Source organism: Simochromis diagramma, unplaced genomic scaffold (genome assembly GCF_900408965.1).
Source record: "Simochromis diagramma unplaced genomic scaffold, fSimDia1.1 OVJJ01000343.1, whole genome shotgun sequence".
In the NCBI taxonomy this organism is placed as follows: domain Eukaryota; kingdom Metazoa; phylum Chordata; class Actinopteri; order Cichliformes; family Cichlidae; genus Simochromis; species Simochromis diagramma.
The window spans coordinates 5,102,780-5,122,452 of NW_024386831.1; the positions used below are offsets into that span (position 1 = coordinate 5,102,780).

Genomic DNA, 19,673 nt, shown 5'->3' on the forward strand with positions numbered 1-19,673 from the left:
AGAGCAGGTAGGCGAGTGTCTGGCTTGTATACTGATCCTGCACATCTTACCCGTGACTTGAACAAAGTTATGTTTTTTTTTATTTGCATTCAGGGACCGATTGCAAGTAGTTGCAGCAGTTAACTGATCACCCAGAGGCCCACCATGTTATTTTACAGTTAAATGACCATCCTGCAGCAACTACATGACCATGTGTGGAGAATTTCTGAATTTATTACGTCTTCAGATCTTTGGGATTGTGGCTGGCTTCTGAATGTAAGCGGTTAATGTGAATTTCTGTGCAACAGATTTGCAACAGATGGCAACAGATTTGCGATTTTTATTTTTTTAATCACACTTAATTGCCGTTTTATCACCCCACAGATTGTCTGTAATTGCCAACTTGACCCCATTCAGTGCAAACTAACAGCAGACGGACTCCATCTTACCGCCACTTTTAAGCGTCATGTCGCTGCACCAAAGTCGCTTTGAAGACGGCAGCTGACTGCGAATGGTCTTCTAAGCAGCTAATTCAAAAGCAAAGAGATTCCGAGTTCACTGCACACAGACCCAATGATTTTGGTCATGCCTATTTTCACTGGTGTGACTGCAGCATTAATCAAATTCCCAGAAGTGAGAACGCATCTGTGAAACAGACTATCTCCTGCAGTGTGTTGCATGTGAGAAAGGAGGCGCACGAAAAAGCTCCTGATTTAATTCTCCTGACGTTATCCGCTGTTCATGTGCGAAAACATGTATTATCACTTTGCAATATCATTGTCATTTTTCTGTTTCCCCTCTTCCTATGAACCTCTCTACAACTGTGTGTGTCTGTGTGTGCATGTGTACATGTGTACCTGCAGGAAGGCTGAGCCAGGACGCTGGGGAACTGACACTCTCCATGGACGCAGTAGTTTTTATAGCGATCTGGACAGGGGATGGACAAACCGTGGGCCAGTCCGTTCCTGGTCTCCTCTTTCTCCCCTACAAACACACGAGACCCTTAAAATCTGCCACTGCCCCTCAGGAAGAGATGAATTATAACAAGTGGGAAACATGAAAGGATGACGAACAGAGGAAAGTCTGGGAGCAATTCTAATTCATCTTTGAATGACAGCACATGTTATGTGCTTATCTGCCACCATCACGGAAGCACTCACCCGTGGGGTCGGTCCGTGCGAAGTGTCCATCTCCGCCTTTGTTCCCAATTATGTCATCTGGAAAGGCCAAAGACACATTAAAGCTGAGCTCAGGTCACCGCAACCTCTCCTACAGCTCCATCGCAGGTTACTCATGCACAGTGATGCTACTGCAGGTAAAGAGGACTGAATGTGAATTATCATCTCAACAAAAGGTTCATGTGCCGTGTGCGCCTGTGTGCTTAATGCGTATAAATGGGAGCCATTCTCTTCAAGTCAGAAACCGCCACCCCTAATGTATTACACCGAACAAAGGCCAGAATGGAGCAGAGTCGGGTGGAAAAGATCAGACGGAATAATGCATTTTTGCTCACCCCATTGACGCTGCATCGAGTTCTACTTTTCACAATGGCTAGACAAAATCACCTTCAAATCATTATCATTTTATTGCGATTGATTTTTTCTTTTTTTTTCCAGAGGTCAGTATGATCGTTCCCTCAAACAGAAGCTGTGAAAGCATTCTTCAGATTCATGACGCAAGACTTGTGGCTGGATCTGTGACTTAGAATTTACTTCTTATTTTTCCTCTTTTATTTATTTCTTTATTCACAAGAACACCCGAGGCACAGTAAAAGAAAAGAGACTCAGAAAGATTTCAGCGAGTTCAGAAGCTCAAGTCCCGTATGCGTGACATCCACTTAAGAAAAATCAAATGAAGAAAACAAATGAATTTTAAAACGTAGCCAGCGGCGAGACGCTACAAGCTCAACAGACTGCAGCTCCAGTGGATTCAACGAGTATCCGGTTAAATTTGTCTGTGGAGCTGAGGTTCAACAATATCTTCACAAGGTTATCTGCGCTTTTTGTTGAGCTACTGTAGCAGAAGCCGTTTCCTAATAGCATGAAAGTGGAGCATAATCAGCCATCTAAGTGCCGGGGTGTCACTGTGAGTCCTTGCTAACATGAGGTCGTCTCAGTGCCTCCATTTCATGCTATTTGTCTTTTTCCTTGATTGAAACAGAATCAAACGGGGTGGTCTGACCCACAGGACATAACATGAGGGAATACAGATTTCTGTTTGTGTTCCAGGGCTCGTTAGCCCTGATTGCTTTACTTCTCATTACTTCTCAAAAGACCTATTTGTCCTGTGTGTACTTAGAACCTCTCAAATGGTCTCTTACACTAAAAAAATAACTACAGATCTTAAAAGGTGCATTTGACTCCAGAATCAAAGCCTGTAGTGTTTCTTTTAGAATGTTTAGGTGTAAATCACCTAGTTTGGGAGATTTCTGTCTCTTCTTTCACATAATGGAACTAAATGACTCTCTGAAAAAGCTTTATTTAAAAACTCAGCAACTATTTCTAGAAATCATCACCTGGTTAAAAAAAAAAAAAAGCACTCACAACAGGATTTACTTTATGTATGAACTTTTTTCCGCTACCAAACGACATGTGTCAGGTGTATCAATCTGCAAAAGGAAGCTTTTGTGACAATAAACACTGATGTTTCTGCGCTGAGCTGAGCTACAAGGTTACCTAGTTGCATTCTTGTATAGACTGGAAATAATGCCTAAAATAATTCCAAAATGAAAGTTCTTACATTTCCATGGGCTTTTGGAAAACATAATGCTCTCAGTGCAAAGCAGTCTTACGTGTACATACAGCCCACAGAAGGCAGCAATAAAAACAACAGACAACAAATCCATAATTAAAGTAAGAATAAGGTCGTCAGCGCGCTGTCCATCTCTAGTGCTTCACTCAACATCTTAACAGAGCCTAACTGCATCTGGTGAGTGACTCAGTCTGACTTAGTGGGTTCGCTGTGGGAAGTGAGTCTCTCACAGAGTGCGAGGGAATTAGCTGCGACTACGGTAAAGTGAATGTTGGTGGTGGTGACCAGCCACAAAGTGTGCAGACAAGCTCAGGATGCAGTAAAGTCTGTTACATAATGAGAAGAGAGCCGCAGTAAACTGGAAAGTGAGGTTGACACTGATTCTCCTCAACACCTCTGCAAAGTGTTCAGATGACCAGCAGACCAGAAAACAAGACTTTCTGGCTAAGAGGTTAGTGCTAAGCACTGCACCACTGTGCTGCCTCCGCCTCTGAGGACACTAAGCTTTGACTGTCTACAGGCCATGGATATACACTCACTGGACACATTATTAGGTACACCTTGCTAGTACTGGGTAGAACCCACATTTGCCCTAATTCTTCACTTCACAGACTGAAGAAGCTTTGGGATATGGTGTGTTACCCTGCTGGAAGCAATAGATGAAACACTGTGCTCATAAATGGATGGACATTTAAACGATGGTCACTTGGTGCTAAGGGACATAAAGTGCTAAGAAAATATCCCCCACACCATTACACCACCAACACCAATCTGAATCACTGATACAAGGCTGGATGGATCCATCGTTTCATGTTGTTTACACCAAGTTCTGATCCTGCCATCCAAAAGTCACAGCAGAAGTCGAGACTCAACGGACCAGGTAACGTTTTCCTTATCTTCTGTTGTCCAATATGGTGAGATCTTCTGTATTGGTTGTAATGACTGGTTTGAGTAACTGGGGTTGCTTGAAGCAACCAAATAAAAGTTAAATCAAATTTTGTATTAAGATGTGCATTTGCAATTTTGAAACAACTCAGGTGTGATTTAAAAGTTAAATTCTATTCAATTTTATTTATATAGCCTCAAATCACAACAGTTGTCTAAAGTCTACTAAACCTGATATTTTGAACAAAATTTAACCTTCAACTATTCAACAGAATTAGCAGAATAGCAACAAAATTGCTAATTGTTAAAATCTGGATGAATTCAAACCTTTGTGATAGTCTGAAAAGATTTTTCTAACAAACTTTAAACTGAAAGGAACTGTGTTTTTAAGGGCATGACTTGCTGAGCAGATTCAGCTTGGACAAAAAAGGTCCATGGAAATCTGGTGCTTCAAATCTTTCATATCTATAACTAAAGCTATATATTGCTAGTTGGAGCTCCACATGAATACCATTTAGTTCCATTATAGTCAAGAATACTCAGTAGTATAATACTGATTTTAGGTTTTAAACCACACAAACCTTAAATGACATTAAATGAAATAAAAACACATTTGTGTGTCTCTGTCTTCTACATGTATTCGAACTATAACTCAGTTTAAGGATTAAAGCACTGAGATTAATAAAAAAAACAACTTTATCCCCGGAAATAGTGCACCAAAATCAAAGATACTACATTAAAAAAAGGAGGGATTAACATTGTGTAAAATTATCTGTATATGTAGCAGCAGCGGCTCTGAGGATTATCTTTCCACACCATTCCAAAATTTGATTGAGTGAAACTTTCTGTAATTATAAAATGTGGCTGGAACTGCAGCTGGAGGGAGATGCAAAATCACGCCGCCTGCATTTAGCTCTGCACGATGCCTCATTTGCCTCCGTGTTTTCACTCCAACGTGACGCAAACACCTGTTCATGGAGGTAGACTGACGGCTTCCGCTGCGTTTGTGAAAGTGTTGTTGTGCCTTTCAGAGTCAGTGTGCTAGTGTGCATTTGAGAGTCTGACCGTGGCAGTGGCCCAGGTACTTGACCTCGATGCGCTCCTGCTTCTGACAGGATGCCTCCTTCACCTGGCAGGGGTTGTCATAGGAACGACCATCTGAGGCGCACACTGGGTTGAAGCTGATGTGGGAACAGTCGATGTTGCAGACACACCTAACGAACAAAACAAATATCCATGTTACAGCAAACCTTCTGATTATCAAAGTCAAAAATCTAAAATAATGAAAACAGAAATATTAATAAAAACGAGAGAATCCTTATTCTGGAAACACTCCTTTGTGTGTTTGGCTGCTGGAGACAAATTCATTCAGGGATTAAAGGTAAGACAGGAAAAAAAACCCCTACATTTGCACTCAGACAGAATGCTGGACCATGCATAGTAATCCTGTTCAAACTGGGGTTTCGGCTCATTCAATTTGACACAATAGCAAATGTATTTAACTTCTGCAAAAGAAAAAAAAAGAGAGAGGCTGCACCGAGGGCTTGACTGACAAATGATGTTCTCTTACAAAGGCAGGAAGCAATTAATAATGAAAGAACTGTAGATAACAAAGCAGTGCATTTTAATGTTGTGGAGAAAACAGCACACACTCACACACAATTCAAGCTGTCGGGTGTGGAATTTATTGGAGATAAGATAGAATAGCTTAAATGTAAAATAATAACTTATATGTTAATATGCCAATGCCATTGTTGAAAATCCATTGTACTATGCAGAAAAGCTTGTTTCTTGTATCTGGCTTTATAACAAGCTAATATAACGTCCTTCAACTAAACTTAAACCCACTTAGAAATTCACAAAATCATAATGATGGGCTTGAGACCATGTGTGACCTACATTTTTTTTTAAACGAAGCAAAGTAGTTTAAATGCCTGATCTTTCACCTTTAAAATTAGCCGAGTTTGTTTTCTCTACAAAATGAATTTGTTGCTTTCTTCCACCGAGCTGGCGTTTCTGCTGTGTTTTCGTGGCAGACTGAAAAAACATCAATTTCTCCGGGAATCTGGAGCTTACTTGATGCTTTTAGCTCTTGCAAATTAACCAGGCAATTTGCTGGCGTGCCACAATTTTCGATTAAATTTCAGTGCGAGACGTTCTGTGTTTGTGTGTCTGTTTGCGTTCTTCTCCCGGCCTGACATCTGCATAAATGACAGCGAGAGCGAAGCGCCGCGCACACCTGCGTGCATGTGCATATTTGTGTGTTTGTGTGTGTGTATTTCGGCATTAGTGTAGTGTGACCCTTAAGTCTGTGACAGGCCTGATCAGCAAAAATTACAGCCAGATTGCCTTCCCCAGACAGTTGCTGAGTAGCGCTGAACGCAAGATTCTGTAATTATAAATCTGTCATTATTCTCCCGGCCTTTTCATTTTCCCCTGGTGCCAAGCTCTCAGTAAAGCACAGGCATTCAGCTGTCTTACAGCAGCATTTACATACACGCCCACATGGGCGCCCGCCAACACATAAACAGATGCCCACACACGCGCGCACACATGCACTCACACACACACCTTGACAATCAGCCGTGATGATTCGTACTGCTGACATTGATGTTGATTGAAACGCCGTGCAGCAGAGTGTGGCAGCGCTCAGCTACTGTTGTAATGATGGATCAGCAAAGTAAGAATGATGTGAAGAAAGGCTTCGTTATGCATCAGAGAGGACACGCTTGTGTTGAGGCTGCCGACATCCAAAATCCCACATGACACTGAAGGTGAGCTGCCACAACTATGAATGACCCACCACTCCTGAGGGCTGCTCAATGAAACTGTAACGCTGTGATTCCAAATACCATTTCTCACCAATGACAAGAAAAAAGGCCAGTTTTCGTCTCCAATTAGGGGTACAAAAATAACAGTCTGAATCTATGCACAACCACAGACATGACACACAATTTGATATAGCTGTAAAAAAACAAAATGAAAAAAGCCCTCTCTGTTCACTCTGTTTTTGCTGTTGGCGTGTGTGCACCAAACAACCTTCTCTTGCTAGTTAGCTCCATTTTCAGATAGAAAAACTACAAAGAAATGTCACATTGTACCATATACTAAACTGCCTGAAATCCTGACACTGACTTCTCCTCCTGCAACATGAAGAGTAGCTTTAAAAATGTACCAGCAGAACTCTACATGTCATTTAAGAAATGTGTGTGAACCGAATGCAGCTAATGCTATTTTAAAACTCTTCCTGACTGACGTCAAATACGAAAGAACTACATCGTATGGCAAGCTAAACAAGCTAGGATGCCGTTAGCAGCATATGTGTTTGATTAATAACTGATGAAATACTGACCTAGTTTTAGTTTAGTTTTCACTTTTCACATAATGGACTATGGATCTGGACAAGATCAAGAAGCAACCCCTGGGAGTGAAAAATAAAGCAGACAGAAACAGCAAAAACTGCATTTCCTCGATTGGCAACTTAACATTCTGGCCATTGTGATCTTAGATTTTTAAAGCAGGTGTCACGAGTTTGTGCTGGATCTTAATAATGAGAGAGACACTGCACATTCAAACTTAGCTGGCCTGCCCTAAATCATATTCTACACTAATGGAGACCATGATTTACGAAATGAGCGTTATGCTGTATTTAGTACAAGCACAGACTCCTCGGAAACGTGCTTACTGAGGGAATGAATCAGTGTAACTGAGGGCCTGTTTTTTCTATAGAGTTCTACACAACTGCACTTCTTTTTGCAAACAGTTGCCATGTGATAAAGAAAACATAAGAAAGAATGCAGGTTTAAGGTGCTTCCATATAGGTTTCACTTTTCAGGCCCAGAGGCAATATATAAAGTTATAGTAAATTCCCTTAGACCAGGAGTGTCCAATTCCAGGCTCAAGGGCCAGTGTCCTGCAGGTTTTAGATATCATCCTGAATCAAATGATTAGTTCATCACCAGGCCTCTGGAGAACCTCAAGACATGTTGAGGAGGTAATTTAGCCATTTAAATCAACTGTGTTGGATCAAGGACACATCTAAAACCTGCAGGACACTGGCCCTTGAGCCTGGAGTTGGACACCCCTGCCTTAGACCCTCATGTCAATGCCAAGTTTTTGAGACCTCTACTTTATTGATTGTATTGATACCAACTGTGATAGGATTGAAACTTTGTTTCTTTCCTATAAGTTAATTTTTTTTGTTTTTGTTTAGAAAACCCCCCCCAAAAAAACATACCTTTATTTAAAGCCTATACCGAATATGTGAAAATACTAGCTGTGCATTTACTTGCAAAATTTGCAGTATGGCATTACATAAATAAAAATGAATTGAATTAGATTGGACATGTTAATCATGTTTCTGGTGTTTGATTCCTTTTGGAACATTTGTAATGCAATACAAAATAAGGTGCTGATTTTCCAAGCCATATGGGTGTAGTCACAGTGGTTGTGTTCGTCTTCTATATACAATCTAATCAAGACAATGATTATTACACATCCCATTGCATTAAGGTGGATGCAGATTTTACAAATAGGACTCTCAGCAATCAAGCTCAAATTATCTGCATAGCTAGATACCACTGGAGGCAAGTGATTTTTTTTTTTTTTTGTCATTTGTGTTAACCTTTAAAGATTATACAGCACAGGCTTTAATTTTTGCAAAAGCTGCCCTGAAGACAAGATTAGGCTTACAATTATAGTGCCCGCGTTATCATAAAAAGTATCTAAATGGGAACAGTTTCAGCATGAAAGGAAGCAGCAAGACTCAAAGAATCAAAGCACAGTCTTCCCAGCTTCTGAACTGAGAGCAAGTGTCCAGACATCCATCACCAAAAAACATAATATAGGCTTAACAACACGGTCGTATACATGTGCACATGCACACCACTCATCTCCCATCGTAGAACACTTTCAGACTGTTGTCCATCCCGAGAGGCCGCAGTTGGTCGGTGGCTGATATCTGTGCTCCATACATTTTTAATGAGGCCTCTCACTTTCTCCACAATAGGCACTATACCACCAGACTGCAGTGCGTCAACACATCCTAGTGCTACCCGCAGACAGCCATGCACAAAAACTCATATGCATAAAGAAGACAGCTATCGTTTTGCCGTAGTCTTTGTTTTCCCCATTCTCCTTTTCACACACACCAAGCCATTCCTTCACACATGCTGCTGAGAGGTACAGAGGGGTAAAGAAGTGTTAAATGAAAGGTAGCAGTGTGATTGCAAATGTGCGAACTATATCCAAGTGTGTGCACAACGTGTGTGAGAGAGTACTTTCCTAGCAGGATGTGTAGTATTGATTAGTTTCTGGCGATTTCCCTCCCATCAAAGCCTCCCCACCTCCAGACTGTCTGCGGGCTCCCAACTGAAAAGGCCACTTTACACACATTTCAACACTTACAGCAGCTGAGGACAACATATCCACTGACTGCCTCATGTTGTGTACAAATCCTTAGCAGCTAACCTCACTGCAACTGAACACAGCATTGATTTTCATAATCCTCAGCCTCAAATTTCACTGTAATCCTTTGAAAAACTGTGCGAGAGAAGCAAATAGACAAACAGAGCCAGAGAGAGAGATGTGGAGACAGGGAGAGCAAAACAGTAACGGTACAATGCAAAGTAAAGAAGAGAAAATATACAATAAGGCACAAACAGCAAAAATAAATTGCAATGCTCTGTGACACAAAATGTTATGAGTCCAGTAATCATTGATGGATTGCTGAACAGGTATACTGGGCGCAGACAAACAACTTGTACAGGTGCTAGATCAAAAAACAAATTGAAGACAGAAGATCATCACAAAGCAGAAAAAGCTATTTACAGACATAAACACATTCATCATCTAGGTCGATGTGATGTGTTATCTTCATGAGATGTACTCGCAGACGTCACCTGACAGAGCAGAGCTGGATAACACAGCTGATATTCCCATGAGAAGGAGAACATGGTGGAATGGGAAAAACAAAGCAAAACTACAGACTGATAAATAATAACACTGCTCGGTCTGTACAGTCATCTCTGGGCCAAAAGTCAACGTTAACATTTAATATAAGAAATAAAATCTAAAGTCTATTTGTACACGCAAAGAGACCACAAAGAGTTACAAACTAACTAAAAGTAAAGTAGTTATCCAGTGCTCACAAAGGGATGTCAAATAACCTCAAAAAGGTCTCCAAAGAGATGTAAAAAATCTACATCAAAACACAGAAAGTTAAAATATGACTACAGGTGGAGGTAAAACTTCACACCTCCACAAAAAGATGCAGAACAATGACAAAGGGACAAATAAAGTCTATGAAAAGTTATAAAAACCCCTATAAACCACATCTAGGCATTGTACTGATAAACTCCTTGATAGCCGATTGTTTGGTGGACTCTCTTATGCCGCAACAAGACATTGCGGGAAATCTGGAACTTCAGTTGACATACAGCGGACAATTTAAAATGTTCTTCTTGGTCCTCGATGACAGCTGCAATGTTTGCAACACAGTCCAGTTAAAGAGTTTGAGATTACAAAGGGGATGGCAACAATGCACTCAGTGAAAGGGACCGCGTCAGGAGTGATTCGTTCATGGGGGAAAATGAATGCTTCGATAAGCTGGGGCTGTGAAAAACTGTTGCATTTTTAAAGTAGATGCACGAGGAAGCTGTCAGGTGGCTCAGCCTGGCCAAAGTGCTAACAGAGTGTGGGACCTGAGAGCTGAAATACGAGTTTTGTGAGAAGAAGGGCAAGGACATTCCAGAGCTCTCAGATGCAGAATAGAAGGCAGATGCTACATTTGCTGTTGATGTGACCGTCCTTCATGTTTTCACCTCGGACATTGATTTCGCTCACTGAAGAAAAAAAAAAAAAAAACAGACTGAAAAACTGCAGATTATATAATTCAACTACAAGTAAAATAGCAATAGCACTTTGTATAAAGTTAAAAGTCCTTTTTTTGCAAAACCATGCACATTTTTTTCACAGCAGTTTTTGTCAATGTTGATTAAGCTGCAATAACATATTGGCATTTTAACTGTGCCTATTTCACATTTTCACTGCCTGATTGTAACAGCTACTCTTACAAGCAGCAGTTTCCCATGTGAGCCTTTGGGAAAATTAATTGCTGGCACGTGATTTTACAAATTGGAAACAGAATAAAATGACAAACGAATGAACAGAGTCTATTAAAAGTTACTATATTACAATAACTGGGTGTAAAACAAATGAAAAACCAGAAAAGGACTCAAAACTTCTATAAAGAGGTGCCAACCAGCATCAAAGACATACTACAGCAACTTTCAAGGTCACCATTGTTGCAAGTGAAACCACAACAAATGGATTTAGAAACTGAACGAAGAGATGAGAAGTGACAAAGCCTATGAAAAGTTCAAAAATGTACATTATGCATTACATATGTTATCAAAAATAGTCTAAAAACTAAACAAAGGGATGCAAAGCAGAGACCAAAGAGTCTATTGTGAAGCTACTAAATTAGAATAACTTTATATAAAATAACAAAACACTCAAAATTTCTACAAAGAGATGCAAAATATCTACAAAAGGCCTCAAAATATCCAGAAACACACTATTACAACTATAAGAATGTCACATGACAAAACACTACAGAGGTCTAAAAAGTACTAAAAGGAAATGTAAAACAACTAGAGTGATAAGTACGACTAAAACAAAGAGAAATGAACATATAGAAATAGCAAATGAATGATAAAAAAAAAAGCAAAGCTCTGTTTTCCATGCAGGAGGGGTAGTTTGCTCTCCACAGAATGGTTTCAGTGAGGAGATGAGTGCTGGCTTTTAAAAAACCCTCTCAGGAGGTCTAACCCCAGTGTTCGTGCAGCAAGTGTCCCTTGCCATGACCGGTTCACTCTCTGCTCCTCCTCTTCCTTAATTCTATCAACACCGATGGGTGCTACTGATGGGTTTGAAAGCATGGATTTTTCTGGGTAATTACAGTTTCACACCACAAATGGATCTAAATGGATTTTTTGTGACACTGTATTGATCCCTCAGGGGCAAATTTGTCTTTTTTTGCTTGCTGTCTGCCTCCAGAATATAGAGAGGTGGAGTAAGGCTACTAAGGCTCTTTGATACAGCAGGAACAAGTGCAGTAAAGTTTACCCAAAATAGGTTCTTGCAAACTACACAGAAAGACTAAGCACATTTCTCCTTTTCCTATCTGAATCAATAAAGAGAAGAAGATTGATTTATGAAGACTGATTTATGGTGAGTTGAGGTAGACTTTATTGATTCCTGCAGGAAAAAAATGTTCTCTCTCTTTAACCCATCGCAAAAACTAAGACCAGTGGGCAGCTCCTATGCGGCAACAATAGAGAGTTGCAAGCAAATGCCTTGGTCAAGGGTATTTTTAACCGAGTATTTGATGATGAATCATAAATGATGACAACTGGAATTATCTGAACTTTGTTGAAGAGGGAAAAAAAAATGCTGAAATAGTTTTTATGTTATCCTGACCAAGCAAAAGCTGAACAGCTTATAACATGCTGGCATGCATTCTATTATACTGTCAGGATGTATAAAAATAATAATCAGGTTTTAAAACAACAAAAATTAAAGATGCAAATAGAAAACTGATAAATTCATTTTAAACAAAGCAAAAAATAAAAAGTACAAAATCACGTCATCACCATCAGCAATTTATTTCAAAACAGCTTCTAGAATAGTTTTAACCATAGCCTTTATCCGGACCTCTAAATTGCTGCACACATTTCAGACCCTTTTCCATCAGGGTTTCACATAAATTTAGTTTTGTGACTCAGTAATGGCTGCAACCGCAGTTAGAAAAGCAACTGAGCCAATCACAGCTTTTTACGAGAAATTACAAATGTGGAAGTTGTGTACCTGTACCGAAGCCAAAAAAATCTGTGACAGGAAAATTGGTACAAAACAAGCACTGATGGGCTGTTTGGAATACTGCCAAGTTGAGACCTTGTGCATCCGGGTTGATTGGGACAATTGCTTGTTCTAACAACTGCAGCGTGTTATAGTGTAGCAGGACCAATATTCACAATAACACAATGAAATAATTTTTCACTTTCTCATCAGGTTTACCATTGTGTAAACCAATGACGGTACACAGAGTGCTTCGTTGCATAACAACAAATGACAAATTTGGTTTCTGGCACCAAACTAATCACCAATGTTGGGATGTGATTGACTGGAAGTCTTGCAGCGATGTTGGCGAGCTAACTTATAGCAAAAATGCAACTTTGTAATTACTTTATCTGACCACAGGACAGCTAAAGGAGCAATATAATAATATATAAAAATGCAATACAGTAATATCCACTGATTAAAATTCAAATTACAGTAAGGTGACAATATTGATACTGCTCTTCTGGCTGATAATCATGAAGCAATAACAGCAGCTAGTTAGCTTAAATATGTAAGAAAACTTCAGACCTAAGAATACATAAAATGGACATAGCCACCATAATATTCTTTGTTTGTGGACTAGTGATCATTTGTAACAGAAAACACTGTTATATTGCATAGAAAATGGTTGTAACTGCAATCACCATTTGTTAGTGCGCTATGAGATTGTACTCGTGTAGTGCACTTCCTCAGTGCTTTCCGAAAAGTACTGATGTTCAAGCATAGACTGTAATGCATCGAGGAAAAGGAGAGAAACATCTCAATATGAAGCGGCACTAGGCATTTGTTTTCATCAGTTTGGGAAAATATGCCGATATGCTATAACGATATGGAATATGCATATAACACAAAAATGTCTTTGTTATGTTCAACTTGCATGAAAGAAATGAAAAAAAAAAAGCAGAGAAAGTGGCTGAAAGTCTTTTTTTCATTTTGCCAATGAGCTTAATTTTTCTACAAAACAAGTAGTGAATGATCAGTGCTGATGTATAAAGGTACTTTCAACTGTTCTCTTTTCCCAAAGGGTTGCTACAATGGATGGATTTGAACAGTTTTCCAGGACTGGGACAGGGTTTGTGTCACATCCTGGTCTTGAACTGAGGATCACTCACATTTAAGGCAAAATGTGTTAACCACTACACTGTGGAGCCACAAACTAGTGCTAATGCATAAATAAAGTAATATTAGAATTTTACTAACTGAAACGAATCCCAGCACAGTGGAGTATTTATTGGCTGGTCTCTCTCTCATAGAGGGCCGAATGACTTGTGAGATAACTGCACTGAAAAACATCAGCAAATGCCTTAGCGATGGTTAAATGTAGTAGACAGTTAGAGGCGTTCAAACATCAATCAATCAACGTCAATAATACATAACTCTAAGCCTTCACACAGTGAGTGTGATGCACCACAGTTCATAAATGTGTTCATCTCTTCCATAAATTCTTTTAACATGGGAGTGTGTGTGGATTGTTGAGCTTCTGAAGCCAGCTTCAGGTGGATATCAAAGGAGGTGCAGTTTTAGAAACTTCTCCTGGGCTTTGTTTTTTAGGCCAGGAGGAAACAGTTAACATAGGCCTGTCCAAATATGGCAAAATCTTCTTACCAACCAACACCACTTAACCTCGCTAATTAGCTAATTAACGCTAATTAACAAGAAATAAACACGAAACTGAATAATTAAGTGACAACGAGACGCCACTTCATTCTGATTATCAGCCCACGTCAGGTCCCATATATCTGAGCGTTGCAGTGCTTTACATGGCAGCAAACAATTTGCAGAGGAACATTATTCCTTAATTATTCATATCTGCATTTCTTGTGCGAAAATAGGAAAAATGTTTCACGTCACATCACTTTATCCTCACCTGGTATTTGATTACTTTCTTCTCTCTCCACTCATTGTTTCATCAGCTGACGGTTTGTTTGATTAAACTCAGCTGCCTCCTGATTGGAATAACCTGTCATTTTAATCAAAATGATCTTATATTACGCCAGTTGTTGGGTGCTGTTTGATGAAAATTACCTGCTGTTGGTTTGCAATTACCTTTCTGATTATTCGCCAGAAACATTCTTATCAAAACACCTTTGGGGCTTTTGAAAGATTAAAGGGTACTTGCTGTTCCTGTTTTTACAAGAAAGGACACTGAAATATTCATACGTCTGTTTATGTCAACTGCTTTTTTAACGAGATGCATTATTGACTTTCGCTGCCTCTCTCGCCCGTTGTCTCCTCCCTCCCTGCATTATGTAGAGTATAATTGTCTTTATTTCAGCTTGTGCTAAATATGCTCAAGGCTCCTCTTGCTTTAATGTTTTTGGTTTTCTGTGCACAAAACCATTGACAGCACTTTGCTGTTGTGACCTTATGGATTCTCCCTTTGGATATTAAGAAATTGCCAATAAATCAATTTATGTGCTTTAGCAGAATATTAAGGTGCATTTGTGGAAGTGGGAGGCATCAGGAGGAGTGGACTCCAGCTGTTCAGTATTTGCAACAGGGCTCAGAATGCATCATGAAGCCGTTCCTTGGCATTACGGTTATTGCACACCCGGGTACATTATCTTTCCATTACATCAAGCAGTTTGATAGAGTCATACTCTCAGGGCACTTCTAATTTCTAGCGGTACATCTGGGATTTCTTAGAAGCGCTACCTTCCTTTTTGCTGATACCAGCTGACGGTGTTCCACACCAAATCTGTACCGTCGGTTCATTTAAGCCTCATTCATGCTGCACAAAGCACTGATGCTTTCGCTGGAACAGTTGAGCCTTCTTCTAATTGGCTTCTGAACACGCGTGTTTTTATGTACCCCTGAGGATGTTTTTAGTGCTGCCTACTTGCTAATGCATGTGGGCGAGCCAAAAAACACATTACCTGCATCCATCTCATCTGCAGTAAATGGTTAAATCTATGACAAACGTTATTTCATCACTGAACTAGTTTTTCTTGTGTAAGTCAAAGTCATTTTTGGCCTGACATTGCCAAGTCCTGTAAGGATAGTAATTGGATTTCCAGAATAAGCGAAAATCTCCTTTCTCTCCCTGCCCTGCTCTAGTAATTGAGGTTAAATGAAATGGTCAGCCATGCACTAAACCTCAGTGGGTGTTCAGAACTGAGCGTCTGCAGGATAAAGGAGGGCTCTTATTTGAGTTCTTTGTGTTCAGACTTGCCAAAATGTCTCAAATAACAAACATAAGGGGTATATTTATGATGAAAATAACATGATTTGTGTGACAAGGCTTTGACAACATCAGTGATGTACCTCATCTGACTCACTATCCTTTAGCAATGAACCTGTAATGAGTGAGGTTTTCTTGTGGTTGGCTGTACTGCACAAACTGTGACCTTGACCATGACTGCAGCTTAGGTGAAGAGCCATTAGGTGATCACTGAGTGCAAGTTTGACCACTTCTCTAGAAGGAGTACTGATTCTTGTGGACTGTGGACCGACATGAGCTCACTGGCTTTAAAAACGGTAGATGCAAGCGTTTCGGTTGGGAACACTAACCATACATCTTCTGCGTCCACATCGCACTCTGCCCCAAACTGGCAAATGTCACAGGTGGACGTCTCCTTCAGCCCAGTCTCCGCTGAGCCCTCTCCTCCTGCAAGAAACAGAGAGAAACAGAGGAAAACATGCGATGACTGATTCGTTGCTGCCATTTCTTCTCTTACTTGTTGTCTAAAAGCCAGCAGGCTCTTTCCAACCTCTCACAATGTGACCATGAGAAAGCAGACAAGTGCATTTACATTCTGCCATATCCCGTCATAATCCCAGCGAAGCTATCTCCTTCATCCATTCACTCTTACCCCCTTCCTCCACCCCTTTCGAGTCCCTCGCCTGACTCTCATCTATCTCTCTCAAATCCCCGCTGATCTCTTCGGAGTCCCTCTTTTATTTCATCTCGCTGATTTTCTCGCTCTGAGAGTGCGACGACTCTTTGGCGGCGGTGTAGGTACTGGCGTCAGGCTTATGGTGGCTTAGGGACCCCACCGGTGCATATCACGCCTCATGAGTGGCCGAAGGGGAGAAGAAAGGGGGGGGGGGGAGAAAAGTAATCTGGCCAATCTCAAATTGCATTCTCCTACCACAGAGGACTCTGCACGCTCTTTCGTGCTTTTTCTCCTTTCCCTTCGGCCCTCTTCTCCATTAGACAAGCTCTATTTTTAAACTTACCAGGGCCCGTAGGGACAACTTTGGAAAAGAAGACGAAGAGGTGGAACTTGGCATCATTTCCCCATGTCACATCTTTAATCTCCCCAACACACACACACGCTTGCACAGACACCCACGCTGCTGCCACCACGCATTGCTCCCTTGTGTCACGTCTTTCATTTTCCCTTCAGAAACTTTTGTTATTTCTTGTGATCCCTCGCGACACGCTGGATTGAATTGGAAAGAACTCCGGTAGAAAGGTTTTAACCTGATTTTCCACTCTCAGGCTTAAGTTGAGTTTGACTCTTCTTTTAAGGTCAAAGTCAGTTAGGTCTGCTTTGTTTGACTGTTAACATGTGAAGTTCCTTATCCATAACTCTCAGCTTGAATTTTGTTGCTATTGGTCAGATTATCCCAACAGCTTTGTCCGTGCCTTTTGCTTGTGTCCAATCCCACAATGCAGCCTACAAGAGTGAAAACTTCTTTTGCTGAGGATGTTAAGCTCCTTTCAAACGCTCTGCCTTTGCTTTCGGTGTTTTTTCTCCCCTTTTCTTTTGAAGCTGCGTCTGATGCTGCTGCAGGTGTTAGACGGCAGCCATGGCAATGAGGCAGCATGTCCTCTGAATGCTGAACATCTGCAGTCATGTGAAAAGATGTACATTTTGAATTCACTGCTTTACCTTCAGGTCACAGGGCTGGCAAGAATACAAAATGTGAAACGGTGTTGATGTTTAGCCATCGAGTTTAACGTGAATGCAGAGAGAAATCTTTTGCTTAGTTTGTCTTTTTAAACCTCTTTCAAGTTCCACTTTAGGTTAACTTTGAAATGCCTAATCAACAAATAGCACGCTTACTTTATAAATGCTTTAAACATAGAAATTTTCTTTGTAAAAGTTTTGTTCACCTAATTCTGCAGTAAAAAAAAAATCAGTAGATGACTTTGAACTAATAAATAAACCTTAGTACGGTTAAATGGACTGGCTCTTTTATAGTGCTTTTCTACTTTACTTGAGAACTCAAAAGTTCTTTATATAGCATTTCTCATTTACTCAAGCACTTTTTTTTCATCTATATCTGCTCATATTTGAAAATATTCATCCTTTATCGTATTCTGGGTCTTTGTGTAACACTCACAGGTTGTCTTCAGTCTGAAACAAGATGTTTTAGCTTCCTAGCCTCTCTGGCTTGTCTTCTGATTGGCTCTGCACTGCAAACAGAACATTTGAACAGAAGGTGGCTGAACCTCCTTTAAAAGCACAGTTTTAGAAATGTTTTATAAAGTATTCTTGCATCTGTATGATAGCTTGATGTATGTGAGAGTGGATATCCTTAGTACAGTCACAATATCAGACACACAGCTCTGGTGGTGAGCACAGAAGTTGTCTCAAAGAGTGCTACAACAGCTTGTTTCAGGCTGAGCAAACTAAGGGCTACACCAAGGCTCAACACAGGATAAATAAGGATTATTTGAACTATAAATGCATGTACCAAAGGCACTCTAGTAGAAACCATGAATAAAAATATGGAACTATAAATAAATTGCCTCCTTAAAGTGATAATGTTTAGCTGTTATACTGATTTATTCCGGTGTATTTATCTTGTTCTTAGATATACAGTGTAACCAGAATGGACAAAACATGATGCCTGCCTACAAATTGCATTCAATTAAAAGTGTGTTGAGAGCCCTGTAAGAGTAAAATGTGTCATATAAATTCCAGTCAATGCACGACTTTCAATTTACACCCTCAAAGGTAAACATTTATCTTGTTTTTAGCTGCTAAATAATATATTGATTAAAGTTTTTATCTTCTAACACATTTCTTCTTCCCTCTGGTAAGTCAAGCTCCAAAACTCCAGGAGTTTCACTTTGCACAATGTAACTCATTAGTATATTTTCTTTATAACCTCAATGCTCTGGTAATTGCCATCTTGTTCAAATTCTTCAGTTTGCAAGTCAGAGGTGTTCTTATAAATCTAGGTAAAGAATAGATGAGATGTATGCAATGCACGACATCAATCAGAGGCCGAATACTTGCTTTTATCGCAAGTAAACAAAAAACTAAAAAAATATCTGCTAACGTGCCCTTTAAAGCCCATTAACAGGAAAAAGAAATCCATGTCTGTGAATTCATATACTTCCAAGGACTTCTGTCAGTGTTGTTCTCAAGTGTTCAACAGCGCATAGCAGTTCAATTATATGGACTCGGGTTTTGTCTCACATCAGAGTTTAGCGTATTGTCAGCGCAGAGACTCCAGCTGATTGAATTAGCCAGTTGTGACTCTTTGACCACTGATGTGAATGTAATTTCCCTTATTTCCACCTGTCATGTATGTTTTGTTGTGTGAAATTCTCTCTCCCTCTCTGTTACACACACACACACACACACACACACACACACACACACACACACACACACACACACACACACACACACACACACACACACACACACACACACACACACACAGGTTGCAGCAATTTTCAGTTCTTGGAGGCACCAGAACTAGCCAGCCTCTCCAGCCTCTCTGTACTCTGTCAAATGATCAGCTTCAAATAAAGGCTTGTGGGCAGGCGAGCATGTAAGCTCTCCCACGACTCTACTCTCCCACAATTGCACACGGGAGAAGGAGAGGGAGACAGAGAGAGCGAGCCCATGCATGTATCTGTATCGCCCGCTTGTATTTCTTACATGTGTATTCGCGCATACATGGCACAAATGCCAGGATTATCTCTATGCCTGCTTCTTTCTGTCCTTTTCTCCATAGAACTGCAGCCAACACTTCACGCACTTTTCCCCAGATCCCCATTCTCAGTATTGCAGACACAATTACCAAAAGCAACTTGGGACAGGCAGTATTTTCCACATTCCAAATCCCCGATAGAGTCTCATGTAGCACTAACACAACATCTCCCGTGTTTCTGTGCCTGCTAATCCCAGGAATCAGGAGACACGGCTGCGTAATGACTGAAATGATTAGCCCCTCTGCTGCCCCCACAA

The 19,673-nt window shown here is 40.4% G+C and overlaps 1 protein-coding gene across 1 annotated transcript in view; it reads right to left on the reverse strand.

Moving 5' to 3' along the window:
- tmeff2a (transmembrane protein with EGF-like and two follistatin-like domains 2a) overlaps nucleotides 1-19,673 on the reverse strand; it is a 130,276-nt gene that overhangs the window by 12,371 nt on the left and 98,232 nt on the right. The window contains exons 5-8 of the mRNA XM_040027643.1: nucleotides 16,027-16,123; nucleotides 4,681-4,829; nucleotides 1,140-1,196; nucleotides 837-963 (exon numbers count right to left, since the gene is read on the reverse strand). Coding sequence (XP_039883577.1) covers nucleotides 837-963; nucleotides 1,140-1,196; nucleotides 4,681-4,829; nucleotides 16,027-16,123 — 430 coding nt within the window. The remainder of the gene's footprint in view (nucleotides 1-836; nucleotides 964-1,139; nucleotides 1,197-4,680; nucleotides 4,830-16,026; nucleotides 16,124-19,673) is intronic.